Genomic DNA, 18,760 nt, shown 5'->3' with positions numbered 1-18,760 from the left:
GCAGAGAGAGAGAGAGAGAGATTGAGAACGAGCGTGCCAAGGCCTCCTGCCACTGCAGACGCATTCCAGACGCGTGCACCCTCTTGTGCATCTGGCTAATGTGGGTCCTGGGGAACTGAGCCTCGAACCCGGGGTCCTTAGGCTTCACAGGCAAGTGCTTAACTGCTAAGCCATCTCTCCAGCCCATCAGTAGTTTTTAAGGATACCTGATACTTGTAAAAAAAATTATTTATTTGAGAGAAAAAGAGACAAAGAGGCAGACAGAGAATGAGTGAGTATGGGTATTCTAAGGCTTCCTGCTACTACAAGTGAACTTCACATGAATGTACCACTTAGTGCATCTGGCTTTACATGGGTACTGGGGAATTCAGGCCATCAGGCCTTGCAAGCAAGCACCTTACCCATTGAGCCACTTCTCCAGCCCAGAATATCTTATTCTTGAACAGGTCTCTAAGAACTAATCTGAGTAACACTTTCAAAAGCTAAATAATAGTTTTTAAACTTTTTTTTTATTGTTTTATTAATTAATTTATTTGATACAGAGGGAGAAAATGGGTGCACCAGGACCTCTAGCCACTGCAAACAAACTCCAGATGCATGCGTCACCATGTGCATCTGGCTAACATTGAACCTTTAGAATCGAATCTGGGTCCTTAGGCTTCATAGGCAAGCGCCTTAACTGCTAAACCATCTCTCCAGCCCTAAATAATAGTTTTAATTATTCTTCTCATTGATTTTTACTTAGAAGATAAGTTGAAATATTTTATTTTGGAATTCCACTTTTTATATTATACTTTTTATATTCTAGGACTGCATATGTGCTAGCTGATGTCATGGATGATCAGTTGAAGTCTATGTGGTTTACTCCATTTCAGGCTGAAGAGATTGATACAGATCTGGATTTGGTATAAAAACTTTTTTTTTTACTAAATATTTGAAAAAACCTTAGTGATTTTTGTGCTGCTTTTATTGTTTTTAGCATTCCAACACTTTACATCTTATATTAAACAGTTGATATCCCCTTGCAAATAAGTACATTTTCATATCAGTGGTATGCTTATTAATGCTATCTAAATTCAGGATTTTTAGAGAAGGTTAATAAGCAGGCTAGGGCCTCTGGCTTTACTTGGGTACTAGAGAGTCAAGCACAAGCACGCAGGCTTTGCAAACAAGTGCTTTTAACCTCTGGGCAATCTCCCCAGTCCTATAGTTAAGTGGGTTTTTTTTGTTTTTTGGGTTTTTTTTTTTTGGTTTTCTGAGGTAGGGTCTCATGCTAGCCCAGGCTGTCTTGGAATTCACTGTGTAGCTCCAGAGTGGCCTCGAACTCATGGTGATCCTCCTACCTCTGCCTCCCAAATGCTGGGATTATAGGCGTGTGCCACCATCCAAGCCAGTTTTTTTTTAAATTTATTTTTATTTATTTCAGAGAGAGAAAGAGGCAGATAGAAAGAGAATGGGCATGCCAGGACCTTCAGCCACTGTAAATGAACTCCAGATGCATGTGGTACCTTGTACATCCAAGCCAGTTTTTTTTTGTTGTTGTTGTTGTTTTTTGTTTTTCGACGTAGGATTTCACTCTAGCTCAGGCTTTCCTGGAATTCACTATGTAGTCTTAGAGTGGCCTCAAACTCATGGTGATCCTTCTACCTCTGTCTCCCAAGTGCTGGGATTAAAGGCATGCACCACCATGCTTGGCTTCATTTGTATTTTTTTTTTTTTTAATTTTTATTAACATTTTCCATGATTATAAAATATATCCCATGGTAATTCCCTCCCTCCCCACCCCCACACTTTCCCGTTTGAAATTCCATTCTCAATCATATTACCTCCCCATTACAATCATTGTAATTACATATATACGATATCAACCTATTAAGTATCCTCCTCCCTTCCTTTCTCCACCCTTTATGTCTCCTTTTCAACTTACTGGCCTCTGCTACTAAGTATTTTCATTCTCACGCAGAAGCCCAGTCATCTGTAGCTACGATCCCCATATGAGTGTATTTTTTTTTAATGCAAGAGTGAGAGAGAAAATTGGTGTGCCAGGGCCTCCAGCCACTGCAATAAAATTTCAGGCACATGAGTCCCATTGTGTGCATGTGCAACCTTGCACAATTGTGCTTACCTGGGACCTGAAGAATAAAACATGAGTCCTTAGGCTTTGCAGGCTAGTACTTTAACCACTAAGCCAACTCTCCAGCTCAGTAATTTGTATTTTAAGGTTGTGACTTAAGAGAAAACAACATATTTTTGCACATAGTACTCTGAACCACTTTATATCACACATATAAACATTCTTCATTGTGAATTTGTAAAGAATATATTCTTCATTGGGAACTTATAAAGAAGTACATGTACTGTACTATGAATGGTAACTGACATTCTTAAACATAATATTGAATAGATTAGAGTGTAAAGATTTGAAATCTAATTCTTTTCAAAGATGTATTTTCAAGGTAAATGATTTTTACCACTTAGGGGTGGTGGAGGTGGAGGGGAGTTCTCATGTAGCCTAGGCTGGCCTCAAACTTGCTGTGGAACTAAGAATGACCTTACTGCTGGGTGTGGTGCTGCACGCCTTTAATCCAAGCTCTGCGGAGGCAGAGGTAGGAGGATATCTGTGAGTTTGAGGCCACTCTGAGATTACATGTTGAATTCCAGGTCAGCCTGGGCTAGGGTAAGGCCCTAACTTGAAAATTTAAAAAAAAAAAAAAAAGTGACCTTAAACTTTTTGCCTCTGCCTGGGTCACGTTTTATTGTACTTACATATTGATTATTTTCTTATTTTTAAAAAATATTTTGTTTGTTTGAGAGGGGATGGTTGTGCCAGGGCTTCTTTTCACTGCAAATGAACTCCAGACGTGTGCTATTTTGTGCATCTGGGTATATGTGGGTACTGGGAAATTGAACCCAGGTTGTCAGCCTTTGTAAGTGAGTACCTTTAAACACTGAGCCATCTCTCCAGTCCTGGTTATTTTCTTCATAAAAGAAACTTCTTTAACAATGCCCTTGTCCAAAAAATGCTGTTTATCATCTATGATGAAACTGAAAATGTTTTTCTTCACACTTAAGATGAATTTAGTGTATTGAGAGCTATGTTTCTTTAAAAGAATACATATAATTCACTAAGATTGTATTAAGGAATTTATTATTAATAAGGAATTTTGGTTACTTATTAAACTATACTGTCTAGTAAAATATTACCAGCAATGGAAATGGTCTGTACTTTACCCTGTTTTATTTTTTTCCTTTTCTTTTCTTTTGGTTTTTCAAGGTAGGGTCTCACTCTGGTCCAGGCTGACCTGGAATTAACTATGTAGTCTCAGGCTGGCCTTCAACTCATGACAATCCTCCTACCTCTGCCTCCTGAGTACTGGGATTAAAGATATGTGCCACCACGCCCGGCTTCCTTTTCTTTTTATGAGAGAATTGGCATGCCAAGGCCTCAGCCACTGCAGTCGAACTCCAGACAGGTTCACCACCTTGTGCATATGTGCAGCCTTGCACTTGTGTCATCCTGTGCATCTGGCTTATGTGGGAGCTAGAGAGTCGAATATGGGCCCTTTGGCCTTGCTTTAACCACTAAGCCATCTCTCCAACCCTTCACCATGTTTTAACATAGTAGCCAGTAGCTTGATGAGATTATTGGAAAATTGACATTTGGCTAGTCTAATTGAGATACTAAATTTTATTAATGATTGCATTTTAAAATTTAAGGACTCACACGTGATCAATGCCTACCCTATTAGGCATTGCAGTTTAAAATATTTGTGTTAAGCTGCATGTGGTACACATTCCTGTGATCCTAGCATTTGGAAGGTAGATTCCGAAAGATAGGACTTTAAGGTTAACCTGAGTTACCTGAGATCCTGTCTTAAAAACAACAGAGGGGGAAAAAACATGAAAATACTGTGTTAGAAGTTGTTCTTTCTCAGCCAAATGTGGTGGCTTGTAATACCAACACTGGGGAAATTGAGACAAGGTGGTTGCATGAACACAAGTTCCGGCCAGCCTGAGCTATAGAGTGAAAACCTGTCTCAAGAGAAAAAAAGTTTTTGAGCTGGATAGATGGCCTACTGGTTAAAGGTGCTTGCTTGCAAAGACTGACAACTCTGGTTCATTTCTCCAGTACTTACATAAAGCCCAATGTACAAAGTGGTGTATATATCGTGAGTTCATTTTTAATGGCAAGAGGGTCTAGTGTGCCTGTGCTTTTTCTCTGTCTTGCTCTGTTTTTTTTTTTTTTTCCTGCTTATAAATAAAAATCTTATTTAAAAAATCCTTTTATTTATTAGAGACAGAGAAAAAAAGAATGGGTGTGCCAGGGCCTGTATCCTCTGCAAACAAACTAGATGTAAGTGCCACCATGTGCATCTGGCTTATGTGGGACCTGTAGAATAAAACCTGGATCCTTAGGCTGCGCAGGCAAGCGCCTTAATTGCTAAGCCATCTCTACAGCCCTTTCTTTTTATTTTAACTTATTGTTGGCAACTTCCATACATACATACCCTGATCATAGTTAGTTCCCACTGACTTCTTTGTTTTTTGTTTTTCAATAATAATTGTAACCATGGCTTAGAGAATTAGGTCTTGTAATTTTGTTCTGTTTTCTTTGATTTTTCTAGCCCAGGTCACCCTGGAATTCACTATGTAGTCTCAGACTGTCCTTGAACAAACAGTGATCCTTATACCTCAGCCTTCTGAGTGCTCAGATTAAAGGTGTGCACTCCTATTGGAATTTATCTCCCTCCTTTTCTATCTCCCTCTCAAGTAAATAGAAGTAAAAATAATTTTTAAAAAAGATGTATCACTGGGCTACAGCGAGACCCTACCTTTGTAAAACCAAAAAAACAGTGTGTACCACCATACCCACTTAATTTTGCTAAATTTTAACAATAAGTTTAATGTTGGCTTCTCTGAAACTGAAAGTAGGTTAGAATGTTATTAAATGCATAGAACTTTTGGGAATCTCTGGCACAAAACCCTTTTATAGCTGGGCATAATGGTGCATCCCTTTAATCCCAGCAATTGGGAGGCAGAGGTAGGAGGATCACTGTGAATTTGGGGCCAGTCTGAGCCTACTTAAAAAAAAAAAAAAAATGGCCCTTTTATAATGGAAATGGGTAACTGACTCTACAAGGCTGGTAGAATATATTACTTTAAGATTCTTTCAGATATGTTTTTGGTTTTTCGAGGTAGGGTCTCATTCTGGCCCAGGCTGACCTGGAATTCACTATGGAGTCTCAGGGTGGCCTCGAACTCATGGCAATCCTCCTACCTCTGCCTCCCAAGTGCTGGGATTAAAGGCATGCGCCACCACGCCTGGCTTCAGGTATGTTTTATAAGTATTACAATGTTAATTTATAGTTATTTACTGTGATTTGAATGATAACTGTCTTGTAATGATAATTGACCAATGTTTAGGGAAATTTTTGGTTTCTAAGTGTTAATATAATTTATTGGTAATGGTAATTTCTGTAGTCAAGTTTTACACTAACAGTTACACTTAACATGTATTTTGTTTTGTTTTATGACTGCAGGTGAAGGTTGACTTGATTGAGCTCTCAGAAAAATGCTGTAGTGACTTTGATTTGCACTCAGAGTTAGAGCGCTCATTTTTGTCAGAGCCATCATCTCCAGGGAGAACCAAGACTACGAAAGGATTCAAACTTGGGAAGCATAAGCATGAGACATTTATAACTTCCAGGTTGTTCGTTTGTTTGTTTGTTTGTTTGTTTATCTATGAGAGTGTATGAGCACACCAGGGCCTCCTGCTGCTGCAGATGAACACCATACATATGTACCATTTGGTGCATCTAGCTTTACATGGGTGCTGGGGAATTGAATGTGGGCTGTCAGGCTTTGCAAGCCAGTGCCTTTAACTGCTAAGCCATCTCTCCAGCCCCTAATACACTGTTCCTTATAAGAGTTTAAAGGGGTTGAGGAGGAAGTGGATTGGATTATCTTAAAAATTTTGTGGGGCTGGAGAGATGGCTTAGCAGTTAAACATTTGCCCATGAAGCCTAAGGACCCCAGTTAGAGGCTTGGTTCCCCAGAACCCACATGAGCCAGATTCACAAGGGGGTGCATGTGTCTGGAGTTCATTTGCAGTGGCTGGAGGCCCTGGCACGACCCCTTCCTCCCTCTCTCCCTCTCTCTCTTTCTCTCTCTATCTCCCCCCCCCCCCGCCCCTTTCTCTCTCTCTGTTGCTCTCAAATAAATAAATAAAAATAAACAAATTTAGTAGCCGGGTGTGGTGGCATATGCCTTTAATCCCAGCACTTGGGAGGCAGAGGTAGGAGGATCTCTGTGAGTTTGAGGCCACTCTGAAACTACATAGAGTGTTCCAGGTAAGCCTGGGTTAGTGTGAAACACTACCTCAAAAAACCAGAAAAAAATATTTTGTTAGTAATATCAATAAAATATTTGTGCCATTTTAACTAATATTATAATAGTAATACTTGAAAGTTAGTGAAATAGGAAGACAATGAGATTTACTTTTCAGAATTGCAATGATTGTTATATTTTGACTAGAAATATGAAAAAATTTCATGAGTGTTTTTGCTTTGTAGTGGAAAGTCTGAATACATTGAACCTGCCAAACGAGCTCATGTTGTGCCACCGCCAAGAGGAAGGGGCAGGGGAGGCTTTGGACAGGGCATACGACCCCACGATATCTTTCGCCAGAGAAAGCAGAACACAAGTAGGCCACCATCTATGCATGTGGATGACTTTGTTGCCGCTGAAAGTAAAGAAGTGGTCCCTCAAGATGGAATACCCCCGCCAAAACGGCCACTCAAAGTGTCACAGAAGATTTCTTCTCGTGGTGGATTTTCAGGCAATCGAGGAGGACGTGGTGCTTTTCATAGTCAGAATAGGTTTTTCACTCCACCTGCTTCAAAAGGTAACTATTTATGTATATTTTCTAATGGGTTAGAATATGGATGGGAGAGATTCAGATAAAATATAATTTTCTTCCTAGAGGTGAGCTGCCTCTAGATTACTGTTAGTATTTGCAGATTTGCAGAGTATTTACTTGGATAGAGATAATAAAGACACAAACTTTTTTTGTGTGTGTGAGATTTATAGGTATGCACCATGCTATACTTCTCTTTTTTTCTTAATATTATATTTAATCTATTTTAAATTATTTCAGGATTTTAGATACTACTTTACTATACTTAGAGAAATTATTCCTTTTTCTTTTTGAGATAAGCTTTTGCTTTGTAGCCTAGGCTGATGCCAAATTTGTAATCTTCTAGTCTCAGCTTCTTACCTGCTAGAATTGCAAGCATGTGCCACCACACCTGAGTTCAGAAACTGTTCCTTCCTGGTGAATTTATAGCATGATTTCATATTTGCTGAATTAGGAAGGTATGTTGAAAGAGAACAGGAGTTTGCATTAATAACAATCACATTTACTTAGAGATGTCAGGATTGGTTGTTAGAAGTACTGCTTGATGTACTCTGACATATCAATCCCATGATGTCGTTCTGTTAGTACCTCATTTCTCAGAAAACTACTATTAAGTAAGATGAACAGGACATAAGTGTAAGTGACATAACTAGTATTTATACCACAACAGTCTGGCTCTGTAGTCCTACTGCTGTTAATGACTATTTATCAATATGTGGTATATTCAGTTTACAGAATTTCAGCTTCAGTTTCATCACTTTTGAAGATTTAGAAAAGCCTGTCAGATTTTCCTTTATCCCATTGAGGATTAAGGAAATGCCTATAATTCCCACACACAGGAGGCAGAAGGCAGCAAGATTGCAAGTTCAAGGACAGTCTGGGCTGCTATATGGCAAGATCCCCATGTCAAAAATCCAAAAACAGCAGGCCATGGTGGTGCATGCCTTTATCGCTATGAGTTGGAGGCCAGCCTGAGAATACAGAGTGAATTCCAAGTCAGCCTGGGCTAGAGCAAGACCCTACCTCGAAAAAAAAAAAAAAAAAAAAAATTCAAAAACAGTGAAACAACTGAGGTTATATAAAACATAGATATTAATCGCATTGTTTGTATTTAGGAAACTACAGTCGTCGGGAGGGAGCAAGAGGTTCCAGTTGGAGCGCTCAGAATACTCCTCGAGGAAATTATAATGAAAGTCGTGGAGGCCAGAGCAATTTTAACAGGGGTCCTCTTCCACCATTACGGCCACTTAGTTCTACAGGTATAAATCTTCTCTACTTAGTCTTATTACTGCTACTATTATTTTTTTTAGCATGCTAGTTATAGATATGAAGTGAATGAAACTTCACTTTATATAATCTGAAAAGTTTTATGGTGAGATGCTATTTCAAAAATGAAAGTCAATTTTAAGAGTGTTTTTTTTTTTTTTCCCCCCTGAGGTAGAGTCTCCCTCTGGTCCAGGCTGACCTGGAATTCACTCTGTATTCTCAGGTTGGCCTCAGACTCATGGCGATCTTCCTACCTCTGCCTCCCTGAGTGCTGGGATTAAAGGCGTGTGCCACCACACCTGGCTTGAGTGCCTTTTTAACCAAAGTATTTTGATAATAAAGAATTCTTCATATAACATATATGATTTTGTATAGAGTATGATGTAAGTGTATGATTGTTTTATTTTTCTTTTTTAAATATTTTATTCATTTTTATTTATTTGAGAGCGACAGAAAGAGAAAAAGAGGCAGAGGGAGAGAGAGAGAGAGAGAGAGAGAATGGGCACGCCAGGGCTTCCAGCCACTGCATACGAACTCCAGATGCGTGTGCCCCCCTGTGTATCTGGCTAACGTGGGTCCTGGGGAGTCAAGCCTCGAACGGGGGTCCTGAGGCTTCACAGGCAAGCGCTTAACTGCTAAGCCATTTCTCTGGCCCTGATCCTTTTATTTTTAATTTACTATATCAAGTTAAGGTCAAGATCAGGATTCTCAATCTAGTCCAGTCTGACCTGGAATTCCCTATGTAGTCTCAGGGTGGCTTCAAACTCAACAGCTACTCACCCATCTCTGCCTCCCAAGTGCTGGGATTGAAGGCATAGGGGACCACATCTGGCTCAATCTTCTTTTAAATATTTATGGATTTACTTTTGAGAGAGAGATAGAGAATGGGCATGACAGGGCCTCCAGCATCTGCAAATGAACTCCAGATGCATTTGCCACCTTGTGTATCTGGCCTACTGGGTCTTGGAGAATTGAACCTGGATCCTTTAGCTTTGCAGGCAAGTGCCTTAACCATTAAGCCATCTTTCCAGCCCAATTAAAGTATTTTGACCCCTCCCCCCAATGAAGTAGCTTTGGCTGTGTGTGTGTGGTATTTGCATGTATGTATGTATGTCCTATGCATGTTTTTGTGTGTGTGTGTGTGTGTGTACATGCTCAGTATCATAGATAAGTGTTTTTACATAATAGGAAAGGAAAGGATGACAAAACTAAAAACAATATTCTTTCTTTTATAGGCTACCGCCCAAGTCCTCGGGACCGTGCTTCTAGAGGTCGTGGGGGACTCGGACCTTCGTGGGCTAGTGCAAATAGTGGGAGTGGAGGCTCAAGAGGAAAATTTGTTAGTGGAGGCAGTGGTAGAGGTCGACATGTACGGTCCTTCACACGGTAAACATGCTGTTGGGAACATCCCAAGTATGTGTGGACATTTCATGAGGACAAACAAAAATAGACATTGAGCCGGGCGTGGTGGTGCACGCCTTTAATCCCAGCACTTGGGAGGCAGAGGTAGGAGGATCGTCATGAGTTTGAGGCCACCCTGAGACTGATACTACATAGTGAATTCCAGGTTAGCCTGGGCTAGAGTGAGACCCTACCTCAAAAAAAAAAAAAAAAAAAAAAAAAGACATTGAAGGACCAATTTAGACTTAGCAGTTATATCTGCAGACATCTGAAAGAATATTTTTATCTGAAGAAAGCAGATTTTGTTTGATACATAATGTGATTTCAATAAAAATCCAAACTTTGTATGTATGTTTGTATATACTTCCCCATTTTTATATGACTATTTATTTAGAAAATTTCTAGGTAGAGAAAAACTAAATGACTTGTTTTGTATTTTCTTGTCTATACCACAGATGTTCCAAAATTTTCTTAGCCCCTGCTGCCCTTAAGTGTCTCAGTCAAATTTTTCACAGTACAAGTAGGCCAAAAGTAAAACCTAATACTTTTGTTTATTAAACAGATAGGTCCACTTAAGAATTTCCACCATCCCCATTAGTAACTGGACACTGCATAATGTCTCAAACCTTGGCAATAGCTATCTTTTCCTGCTTCACTGTGTTGCTTGTACAAATTTTATCAAAACTGCTGAAAGTTTTACAAGGATGTTGTCATGGAAAGGAATATGATGTTACTTAATGTTGAAAATGTAAACTACCTCGAATTAGTAGGTTGTGTGGTGTCCAACAAATGTTGCTATGTTTCCCTACAATTTATCATATTCTGTGGCACTCATGTTCATTGACTAAGGTGCCCTCGTACACAGGGAATCACAGCTGTTAACAGCAGATACAAAAACACAAAACACTTTTTTTTCTCAAAAAAATTACAAACTTTATGTTTCAGCTTTGGACTTACTGATGCTATTTTATTATACAGTTATTTAAAGCCTAAGATGAGGGCTAGCTTAATATTTTGGAAATCAGAAACATTAATAAAAACTGGACTTTATATTTACAAATAAAACTTATAACTTTGAGAAAGTAGCCATATTTTCCCAAGGTATGTCTTAACACACTGAGCCTATATAACTGGCATAAAATACAGAGTTCTCTTAAACTAAGGTGTATGAGTCTCATTCTATCTTCTTTTTAAAATTTTTTATTTATTTATTTGAGAGCGACAGACACAGAGAGAAAGACAGATAGAGGGAGAGAGAGAATGGGCACGCCAGGGCTTCCAGCCTCTGCAAACGAACTCCAGACACGTGCGCCCCTTGTGCATCTGGCTAACATGGGACCTGGGGAACCGAGCCTCGAACCGGGGTCCTTAGGCTTCACAGGCGAGCGCTTAACCACTAAGCCATCTCTCTAGCCCTCATTCTATCTTTTATCAGTCTCTGTTTTGGGGCACCTGTTACACGAATTGAAAGTCTGTTCATTACAAAAGCGCCTTGAAAAGCTTAGCTCTATGGTTAGGGATTAGGTCACGGTAGAAGTGCTGGCTGGCTTAGTTTGTATAAGCTTCTAGATTCAAAAACAAGTTAAAAACAAAACAAAACATTCACATATAAAAACACATAAGTAGGTCTAGGGTTGTAGCTCAGTGGTGGAATGCTTGCCTAGCATGTGTAAGGCCCTGTTCAGTTTCCTGTACTGTTAAAAAAGAAGCGGGCTGGAGAGATGGCTTAGCAATTAAGGCACTTGCCTGCAAAGCCTAAGGACCCAGTTTCAGTAGCCAGATGCACAAGGTGGCACATGTGTCTGGAGTTTGTTTGCAGTGGCTAGAGGCACTGGTGTGTCATTCATTCTCTATCCATCTGCCTGTTTCTCTCTCTTTCTCTCTCTCTCTCTCTCTCTCTCTCTCTCTCTCTCTCTTTCTCTCTCAAATAAGTAAAATATTTAAAAATGGGGGCTGGGGCTGGAGAGATGGCTTAGTGGTCAAGGCGCTGTGCCTGCAAAATCAAAGGACCCATGTAAGTCAGTGCACAAGGTGGCATGTGTATCTGGAGTTTATTTGCAGCAGCTAGAGGCCTGTGCCCATTCTGTCTATCTGCCTTGTTCTCTGGTTCTCAAATAAATAATCAAAATTTTTTTAAAAAATGAAAAAAAATCTACACATACATGAAAGTTCAGCTGTATAGGCTGATGTTTAACAGCCTATGCTGTTTATCAGGTCAAAGTGTTAAAATAACAGACTGGATGGCTTATGTAACAGAATTTTTTCACCATCTGGAGGCTTGGAAGTCCAAATCCATGACAGTATGGTTGGGGGCTACTGAGGGTGCTTCTTCCCCCCCCCCTTTTTTTTTTTGACAGGCCATCATGGCCCACCTGGCTTAAATTTATTGTGAGGATGACTTGAATTCCTGATCCTCCCATCTCCACCTCCCAAGTGTTAGGATTACAGACATGAGTCATGATGTAATTCATGCATACTTGAAAAGAACAATTCTTGTTACCTTGGTTTCTCATCCAAACAGATTCCTTCTGGAAGGTCTACCTATAACTAGTAGCAGATACCCTTTGGAAGAAGTCCCTACCTACTATCACCTAGTAGCAGATATGATTCTGGTTAATGTATTTATCATATTAGAAATACTTGGTACCTTAAAGATACTGTATATTTAAAAAGTGTGGGTGGGGCGGGGGTGCTGGAGAGATGGCTTAGTGGTTAAGGCTCTTGCCTGCGAAGCCTAAGGACTCATGGTCAACTCTCCACTTCCAAGTAAACGTGTGTGGAGTTTGATTTCAGTGTCTGGAGGTCCTGCTGTACCAATTCTGTCTTTCTCACTCTTTCTTTGAATAAAAAAAATTTTTTTTCAAATACTGAATTTTCAGCTGGGCGTGGTGGCACATGCCTTTAATCCCAGCACTTGGGAGGCAGAACTAGGATTGTTGTGAGTTCAAGGACATTGAGAGACTACATAGAGTTCCAGGTCAGCCTGGGCTAAAGTGTCACCCTACCTTGAAAACAAATTTTTTTTGGCTGGAGAGATGGCTTAGTGTTTAATGCGCTCTCCTGCAAAGCCAAAAGACCCAGGTTCTATTACTCAGGACCCATGTAAGCCTGATGGCGCATGTGTCTAAAGTTTATTTCCAGTGGCTAGCAGCCCCATCATGCCTATTCTCTCTCCTTCCTTCCCTCTGCCTGTCTGCCTCTCTCTCTCAAATAAATTATTTTTAAAAATACTGAATTTTGTACAGTTTTCATTTTAAAGCAAAAGGCAAAACTAAAATAGCCTATTGCAAATGGTTGGTATATTTCTTATTATTTATTTGCAATCACTTGCATCAGTCAATGATAACACATCGTAACATCATGTACCCTTTAAGGTAATGAAGAATATGTCACTTCTGTGGTATGAACTATCAGGTGTTATCTCTGTTTGGCCTTGCTGATCTCTGTGACTGTCCTCTCAGTTGCATGCTGGACCCTGCCAAGCAAGTAGGGAAGGATGAGTATGATTACCTGACAGCTCCTTGAAAAGGGAGGCACTGGTAGCAGGCCCAGATGGGGTTACTAGTGAATTTTACCACTTTTCTGTAAAATTGAAAAAGAAGGAATCCTACCAAACTAATTCTACGAAGCCAGCAACACCCTGATAACAAAACCAGACAAAGATAGAACAAACAAAGAAAATGACAGACTAATCTCCCTCATGAACATAGATGCAGAAATTCTCAACAAAATGTTGGCAAATAGAATACAAGAATATATCAGAAAAGATCATTTACTCCGACCATGTAGGCTACATCCTAGAGATGCAGGGATGGTTCAACATACAAAAATCGATAGATGTCATACATTATATAAATGGACTGAAGGACAAAAATCACATGATCATCTCATTAGATTCACAGAAAGCATTTGACAAAAATCTGACATCCCTTCATGATGAAAGTCCTACAGAGACTGGTAATAGAAGGAACATACCTCAACATAATAAAGGCTATTTATTTATTTTCACAATTTTTATTAACATTTTCCATAATTATAAAAAATATCCCATGGTAATAACTCCCCCCCCACCACCTTCCCCAATAAAGGCTATTTATAACAAGCCTACAGCCAGCATATTACTAAGTGGGGAAAAACTGGAAGCTTTTCCACTAAATTCAGGAGCAAGAACAGGGTGTCCACTGTCCCCACTTTCATTTAATAAAGTACTGGAAGACTTACCCATAACAATAAGGCAAGACACACACATAAAGGGATACAAATAGGAAAGGAAGAAGCAAGTTATCATTTGCAGATGACATGGTTCTATGCATAAAGGACCCTAAAGACTCTACCAGCAAACTGTTAGAGCTGATAAACACGTATAGCCATGTACCAGGATACAAAATAAACACACAGAAATACGTAGCCTTCCTATATGCTAACAAGAAACGCACAGAGGATAAAATCAAGAGAAGCACTCCCATTCACTTTGCATCAAAGAAAATAAAGCACCTTGGAATTAACCTAACCAAGGAAGTGAAGGATCTTTACAATGAAAACTTTGAAACATTCATAATATAAGCACTTAAAGCTATAAATTTCCCTTTTAGGACTGCCTTCATTGTGTCAGAAAGCTTTTGGTATGTTGTGTTGTCATTATCATTTGACTCTCAATTTTTTGATTTCCTCATTGACCCATTCATCATTTAGTAGTGTATTGTTTAGTTTCCATGATTTGTGTATGCTCTATAGCTTTTCTTGCTATTGATTTGTAGTTTGATTCCATTGTGGTCAACTAAAGTGAGCAATTGCAAAAGACACTAGGAGGTGGAAGTACATCCCTTGTTCTTAGAAGAATCAATATTGTGAAAATGGCAATCTAACCAAAAGCAATCTACACATTTAATGCAATCCCCATCATAATTCCAATGGCATTCTTCATGGAAATAGAAAAAACAATCCAAAATTTCATTTGGAATCACAAAAAATCTCGAATATCTAAAACAATACTAAATTTAGTGGAAAAGCTTCCAGTTTTTCCCCATTTAGTAATATGCTGGCTGTAGGCTTGTTATAAATAGCCTTTATTATGTTGAGTTATGTTCCTTCTATTACCAGTCTCTGTTGGGCTTTTATTGTGAAGGGAAAGGATGTCAGGTTTTTGTCAAATGCTTTCTCTGAATCTAATGAGATGATCATGTGATTTTTGTCCTTCAGTCCATTTATATAATGTATTACATCTATCAATTTTTGTATGTTGAACCATCCCTGCATCCATCTCTGGGATAAAGCCTACTTGGTCTGGGTGAATGATCTTTTCTGATATATTCTTGTATTCTATTTGCCAATATTTTGTTGATTTCTGCATCTATGTTCATGAGGGAGATTGGTCTGTAATATTCTTCTTTTGTTCTATCTTTGCCTAGTTTTGTTATCAGGGTGTTGCTGGCTTCATAGGAATTTGGTAGGATTCCTTCTTTTCCTATTTTATGGAAAAGTTTAAGAAGCAGTGGTGTTATTTCTTCCCTGAAGGTCTGGTAAAATTCAGCAGTGAATCTATCTGGACTTTTTTTAGTCAAGAGATTTTTGATAACTGCTTGGATATCCATACTTGTTATAGGTCTATTTAAGCGATTAATCTCATCTTGATTTAATTTAGGTAGGTCATACAAATCAAGGAAATCATCCATTTCTTTCAGATTTTCATACTTAATGGAGTATAAGTTTTTATAGTATGTCCCTATGATTTTTAAAATTTTGTGTGGTATCTGTTGATCTGTTGTGATGTTGCCTTTTTCATCTCTAATTTTATTAATTTGTGTCTTTTCTCACTTTCTTTTGCTAAAGGTTTATCAATCTTGTTTATCCTTTCAAAGAACCAACTCTTTGTTTTATTGATTGTTTGGATTGTTTTTTTTGGGGGGGTTCTATTTTATTAATTTCTGCCCTAGTCTTTATTATTTCTTCCTGTCTACTGACTTTTGGTTTGCCTTGTTCTTCTTTTTCCAAGGCTTTAAGGTGAAGCATTAGGTTGTTTATTTGAGACCTTTCTAATTTCTTAATATAGGCACTTAAAGCTATAAACTTCCCTCTTAGGACTGTCTTCATTGTGTCTGAAAGGTTTTGGTATGTTGTGTTCTCATTATCATTTGACTCTATGAATTTTTTTATTTCCTTCTTGATTTCTTCACTGACCCATTCATCATTTAGTAGAGTACTGTTTAGTTTTCATGATTTGTGTATGCTCTATAGCTTTTCTTGCTATTGATTTGTAGTTTGATTCCATTGTAGTCAGATAGAATGCAAGGAATTATTTCGATTTTCCTGTATTTGTTAAGATTTGCTTTGTATTCTAATATATGGTCTGTTTTAGAGAATGTTTCATGTGCTGCTGAAAAGGATGTGTATTCTTCAGCACTTGGATGAAATGTCCTGTTTATATCTGTTAGGTCCATTTGATCTATGACCTTACTTAATCCAGATGCCTTTCTGTTTATTTTTTGCCAGGATGACATGTCAATTGATGGGAGTGGGATGTTGAAGTCACCTACTACCACTGTGTTTGGTGTTATCTGTGACCTTAGTTCTCATAGTGTTTATTTGATGAATTTGGGAGCCCCCATTTTAGGTGCATGTATGTTTAAAATTGTAATGTCCTCCCGTTGGAGTGTGCTTTTATAAACATAAAGTGACCTTCCTTATCTTTCCTAACTAATGTTGGGCTGAAGTTGACCTTGTCAGATATTAGGATAGCAACCCCTGCTTGTGTTCTAGGCCCATTTGCTTGAAATACCACTTTCGAACCTTTTACCCTAAGATAGTGCCCATCCTTTGTAGAAAGGTGAGTTTCTTGGAGGCAACAAATTGAAGGATCCTGCTGTTTAACCCAGTCTGCAAACCTATGGCTTTTGGTTGGGACATTGAGGCCATTGATATTAAGAGATATTATTAAAAGTTGGGTATTTGTTTTTGTCATTTTTGGGGGGTAGTTCTTCCGGTTTTACCTTTGCTCTCTTGTATTAACTAGTATTTGAGTATGGTTTGTTTTTTCCAGATTCCTTTTTTTTTTTATTTTTTTTTAATTTTTTTTTTTATTTATTTATTTGAGAGCGACAGACACAGAGAGAAAGACAGATAGAGGGAGAGAGAGAATGGGTGTGCCAGGGCTTCCAGCCTCTGCAAACGAACTCCAGATGCGTGCGCCCCCTTGTGCATCCGGCTAATGTGGGACCTGGGGAACCGAGCCTCGAACCGTGGTCCTTAGGCTTCACAGGCAAGTGCTTAACCGCTAAGCCATCTCTCCAGCCCTCCAGATTCCTTTTTATGTGTGCTTTTCTTTCTCTTCAGCCTGTAGGATTGTTTGAAGTATTTTCTGTAGAGCTGGTTTTGTCTTCAAATATTCCTTCAGCCTGCTTTTGCTGTAGAATGTCCTTATTTCTCCGTCTATTTGAATGGATAGCTTTGCAGGATAAAGTAAACTTGGTTGACAGTTGTTAACTTTTAGAACTTGGGATATATCATTCCTAGCTCTTCTGGCTTTTAAAGTTTGTGTTTAGTAATCTGCTATGATCCTGATGGGCTTGCCTTTGTATGTGACTTGATTTTTCTCTCTAACTGCTTTCAAGATATTTTCTTTGGTTTGTATAATTGGTAGTTCAATTATAATATGGCGAGGAGAGGTTCTTTCCAGGTTTTGTCTGGTTGGTGTTCTAAAGTATTCTTGTATCTTCATTGGCATCTCTTTCCCATTTTAGGGTTAGTTTTCTTCTGCGATTTTGTTGGAAATGCCTAGTGTGCATTTGGAGTGAAATTCTTCTCCTTCAACTATACCCTGAATTCTTGTTTGTTCTTTTCATAGTGTCCTGAATATCTTGAAATTCCCATTCGTGCTTTCCTATTAGTTCGTCTTTCTCTTTGTTGGACTGCATTAGATCTGCCACTTGGTCTTCTAGTTCAGATATTCTGTCTTCTTCTTCATCCATTCTACTGTTGAGATTTTCTACAGATTTTTTTTTTTCATTGACTGTGTTCTTCATTGCTAATAATTCTGGCTTTTTTTTTTTTAATCATTTTGATTTCCTTATTTATGTCTCATATTGACCTCTTTATTTCATTAAATTGGTTTCCTGTGTCTTCTTTGATTTCCTCTTTTATTCCTTTGATTTTCTCTTTGACTTCTTTAGCATATTTATAACTATTCTTTTGAAATCTTTCTCAGGCATTTCCTCTTAACTCATTCTCACTGGAGGTCATCTCCAATGCATTGATACTTTTTGGTCGATTTATATTGTCTTGATTTTTGGTGTTTCTTGTGTTATAATGTACATATTTTTACATCTTGGATTAATTTAATGCTTGATTTTCTAGTTAGCTACAGTATTGTTAGATATATCCATCAATCTGATATTGTGTATCTTCAGGGTAGGAGCTTAAGGTGCTAGGTGTGGCTCTTAAGACTTTCAGAGTATCTTCAAAAGTGACCCTTTATGTTGGGTTTGCCTGCTATGAGAGTATTCAAGTAGGCTGAGTGGAACAAAATACAGGCAGATTCTAAAATTTAACTAAACAATGTACACATTCAATGAAAAACAGTACAGAGTATTTTTTGCAGGAATAGGTATGACAACCAGATTCTCTAACAAAGTTGCAGTCCTTTAGGGTGCATGTTGCCCCACACCCTTAATCCTGTCAACCAGGAGGCTAAGATTTCTGGTCTGTTGAGGGTTCTAAGTCAGCTTGTGACCAAGTGAGACCCTTCCCTAATGAACAACAAAGGCACTATAAATAGGAAGCAACAAGTAACAAGTCCAAAATATAGCTTATTTACGAATGGCAAATCTGACCATACATCAGGTTTAACATATAATTTATCCTGATATGGAAGGTACAGTTAGCACTTCCAGTTCAGGCCTATATACCAGGCTTATTTGGCAGGTACTTACCTGGTGTAATCCCAGTCACCTTTTGGGATGATTTTGGTCTCAGTTATGCTGCACTCCTGGCTTGGGTCCCTCTTTGGTGCGCTGTAGGTTCAAGTAGGCTGGCTGGGTCACTGGATCACTGCTCTGCTCAAGTGTGCTAGGTGCTGTGATCTTCCTTCCCCTGGTCTCTGGTGCTTGCTGGTGCTTGCGCTTGGGCTGTCGGTGGGGGAGGGGAGGCTGTGGCTGGTAGGTCTAGTTCTCTCACTGGTCCACA

General features: G+C 38.8%; 1 protein-coding gene across 1 annotated transcript in view; it reads left to right on the top strand.

The window, feature by feature from the left end:
• Positions 1 to 9,758, top strand: part of Virma (vir like m6A methyltransferase associated) — a 97,145-nt gene extending 87,387 nt beyond the window's left edge. The window contains exons 20-24 of the mRNA XM_004656938.2: positions 809 to 905; positions 5,541 to 5,707; positions 6,573 to 6,904; positions 8,032 to 8,175; positions 9,418 to 9,758. Of these exons, the coding sequence (XP_004656995.1) occupies positions 809 to 905; positions 5,541 to 5,707; positions 6,573 to 6,904; positions 8,032 to 8,175; positions 9,418 to 9,572 (895 nt within the window). The 3' untranslated portion in view covers positions 9,573 to 9,758. The remainder of the gene's footprint in view (positions 1 to 808; positions 906 to 5,540; positions 5,708 to 6,572; positions 6,905 to 8,031; positions 8,176 to 9,417) is intronic.
• The last annotated feature ends 9,002 nt before the right edge of the window (positions 9,759 to 18,760 follow it).

The sequence above is a fragment of the Jaculus jaculus genome, chromosome 2 (assembly GCF_020740685.1).
Source record: "Jaculus jaculus isolate mJacJac1 chromosome 2, mJacJac1.mat.Y.cur, whole genome shotgun sequence".
In the NCBI taxonomy this organism is placed as follows: Eukaryota; Metazoa; Chordata; class Mammalia; order Rodentia; family Dipodidae; genus Jaculus; species Jaculus jaculus.
Note: the sequence above shows the minus strand (reverse complement) of the source record. Positions and strands in the feature narration are given on the sequence as shown.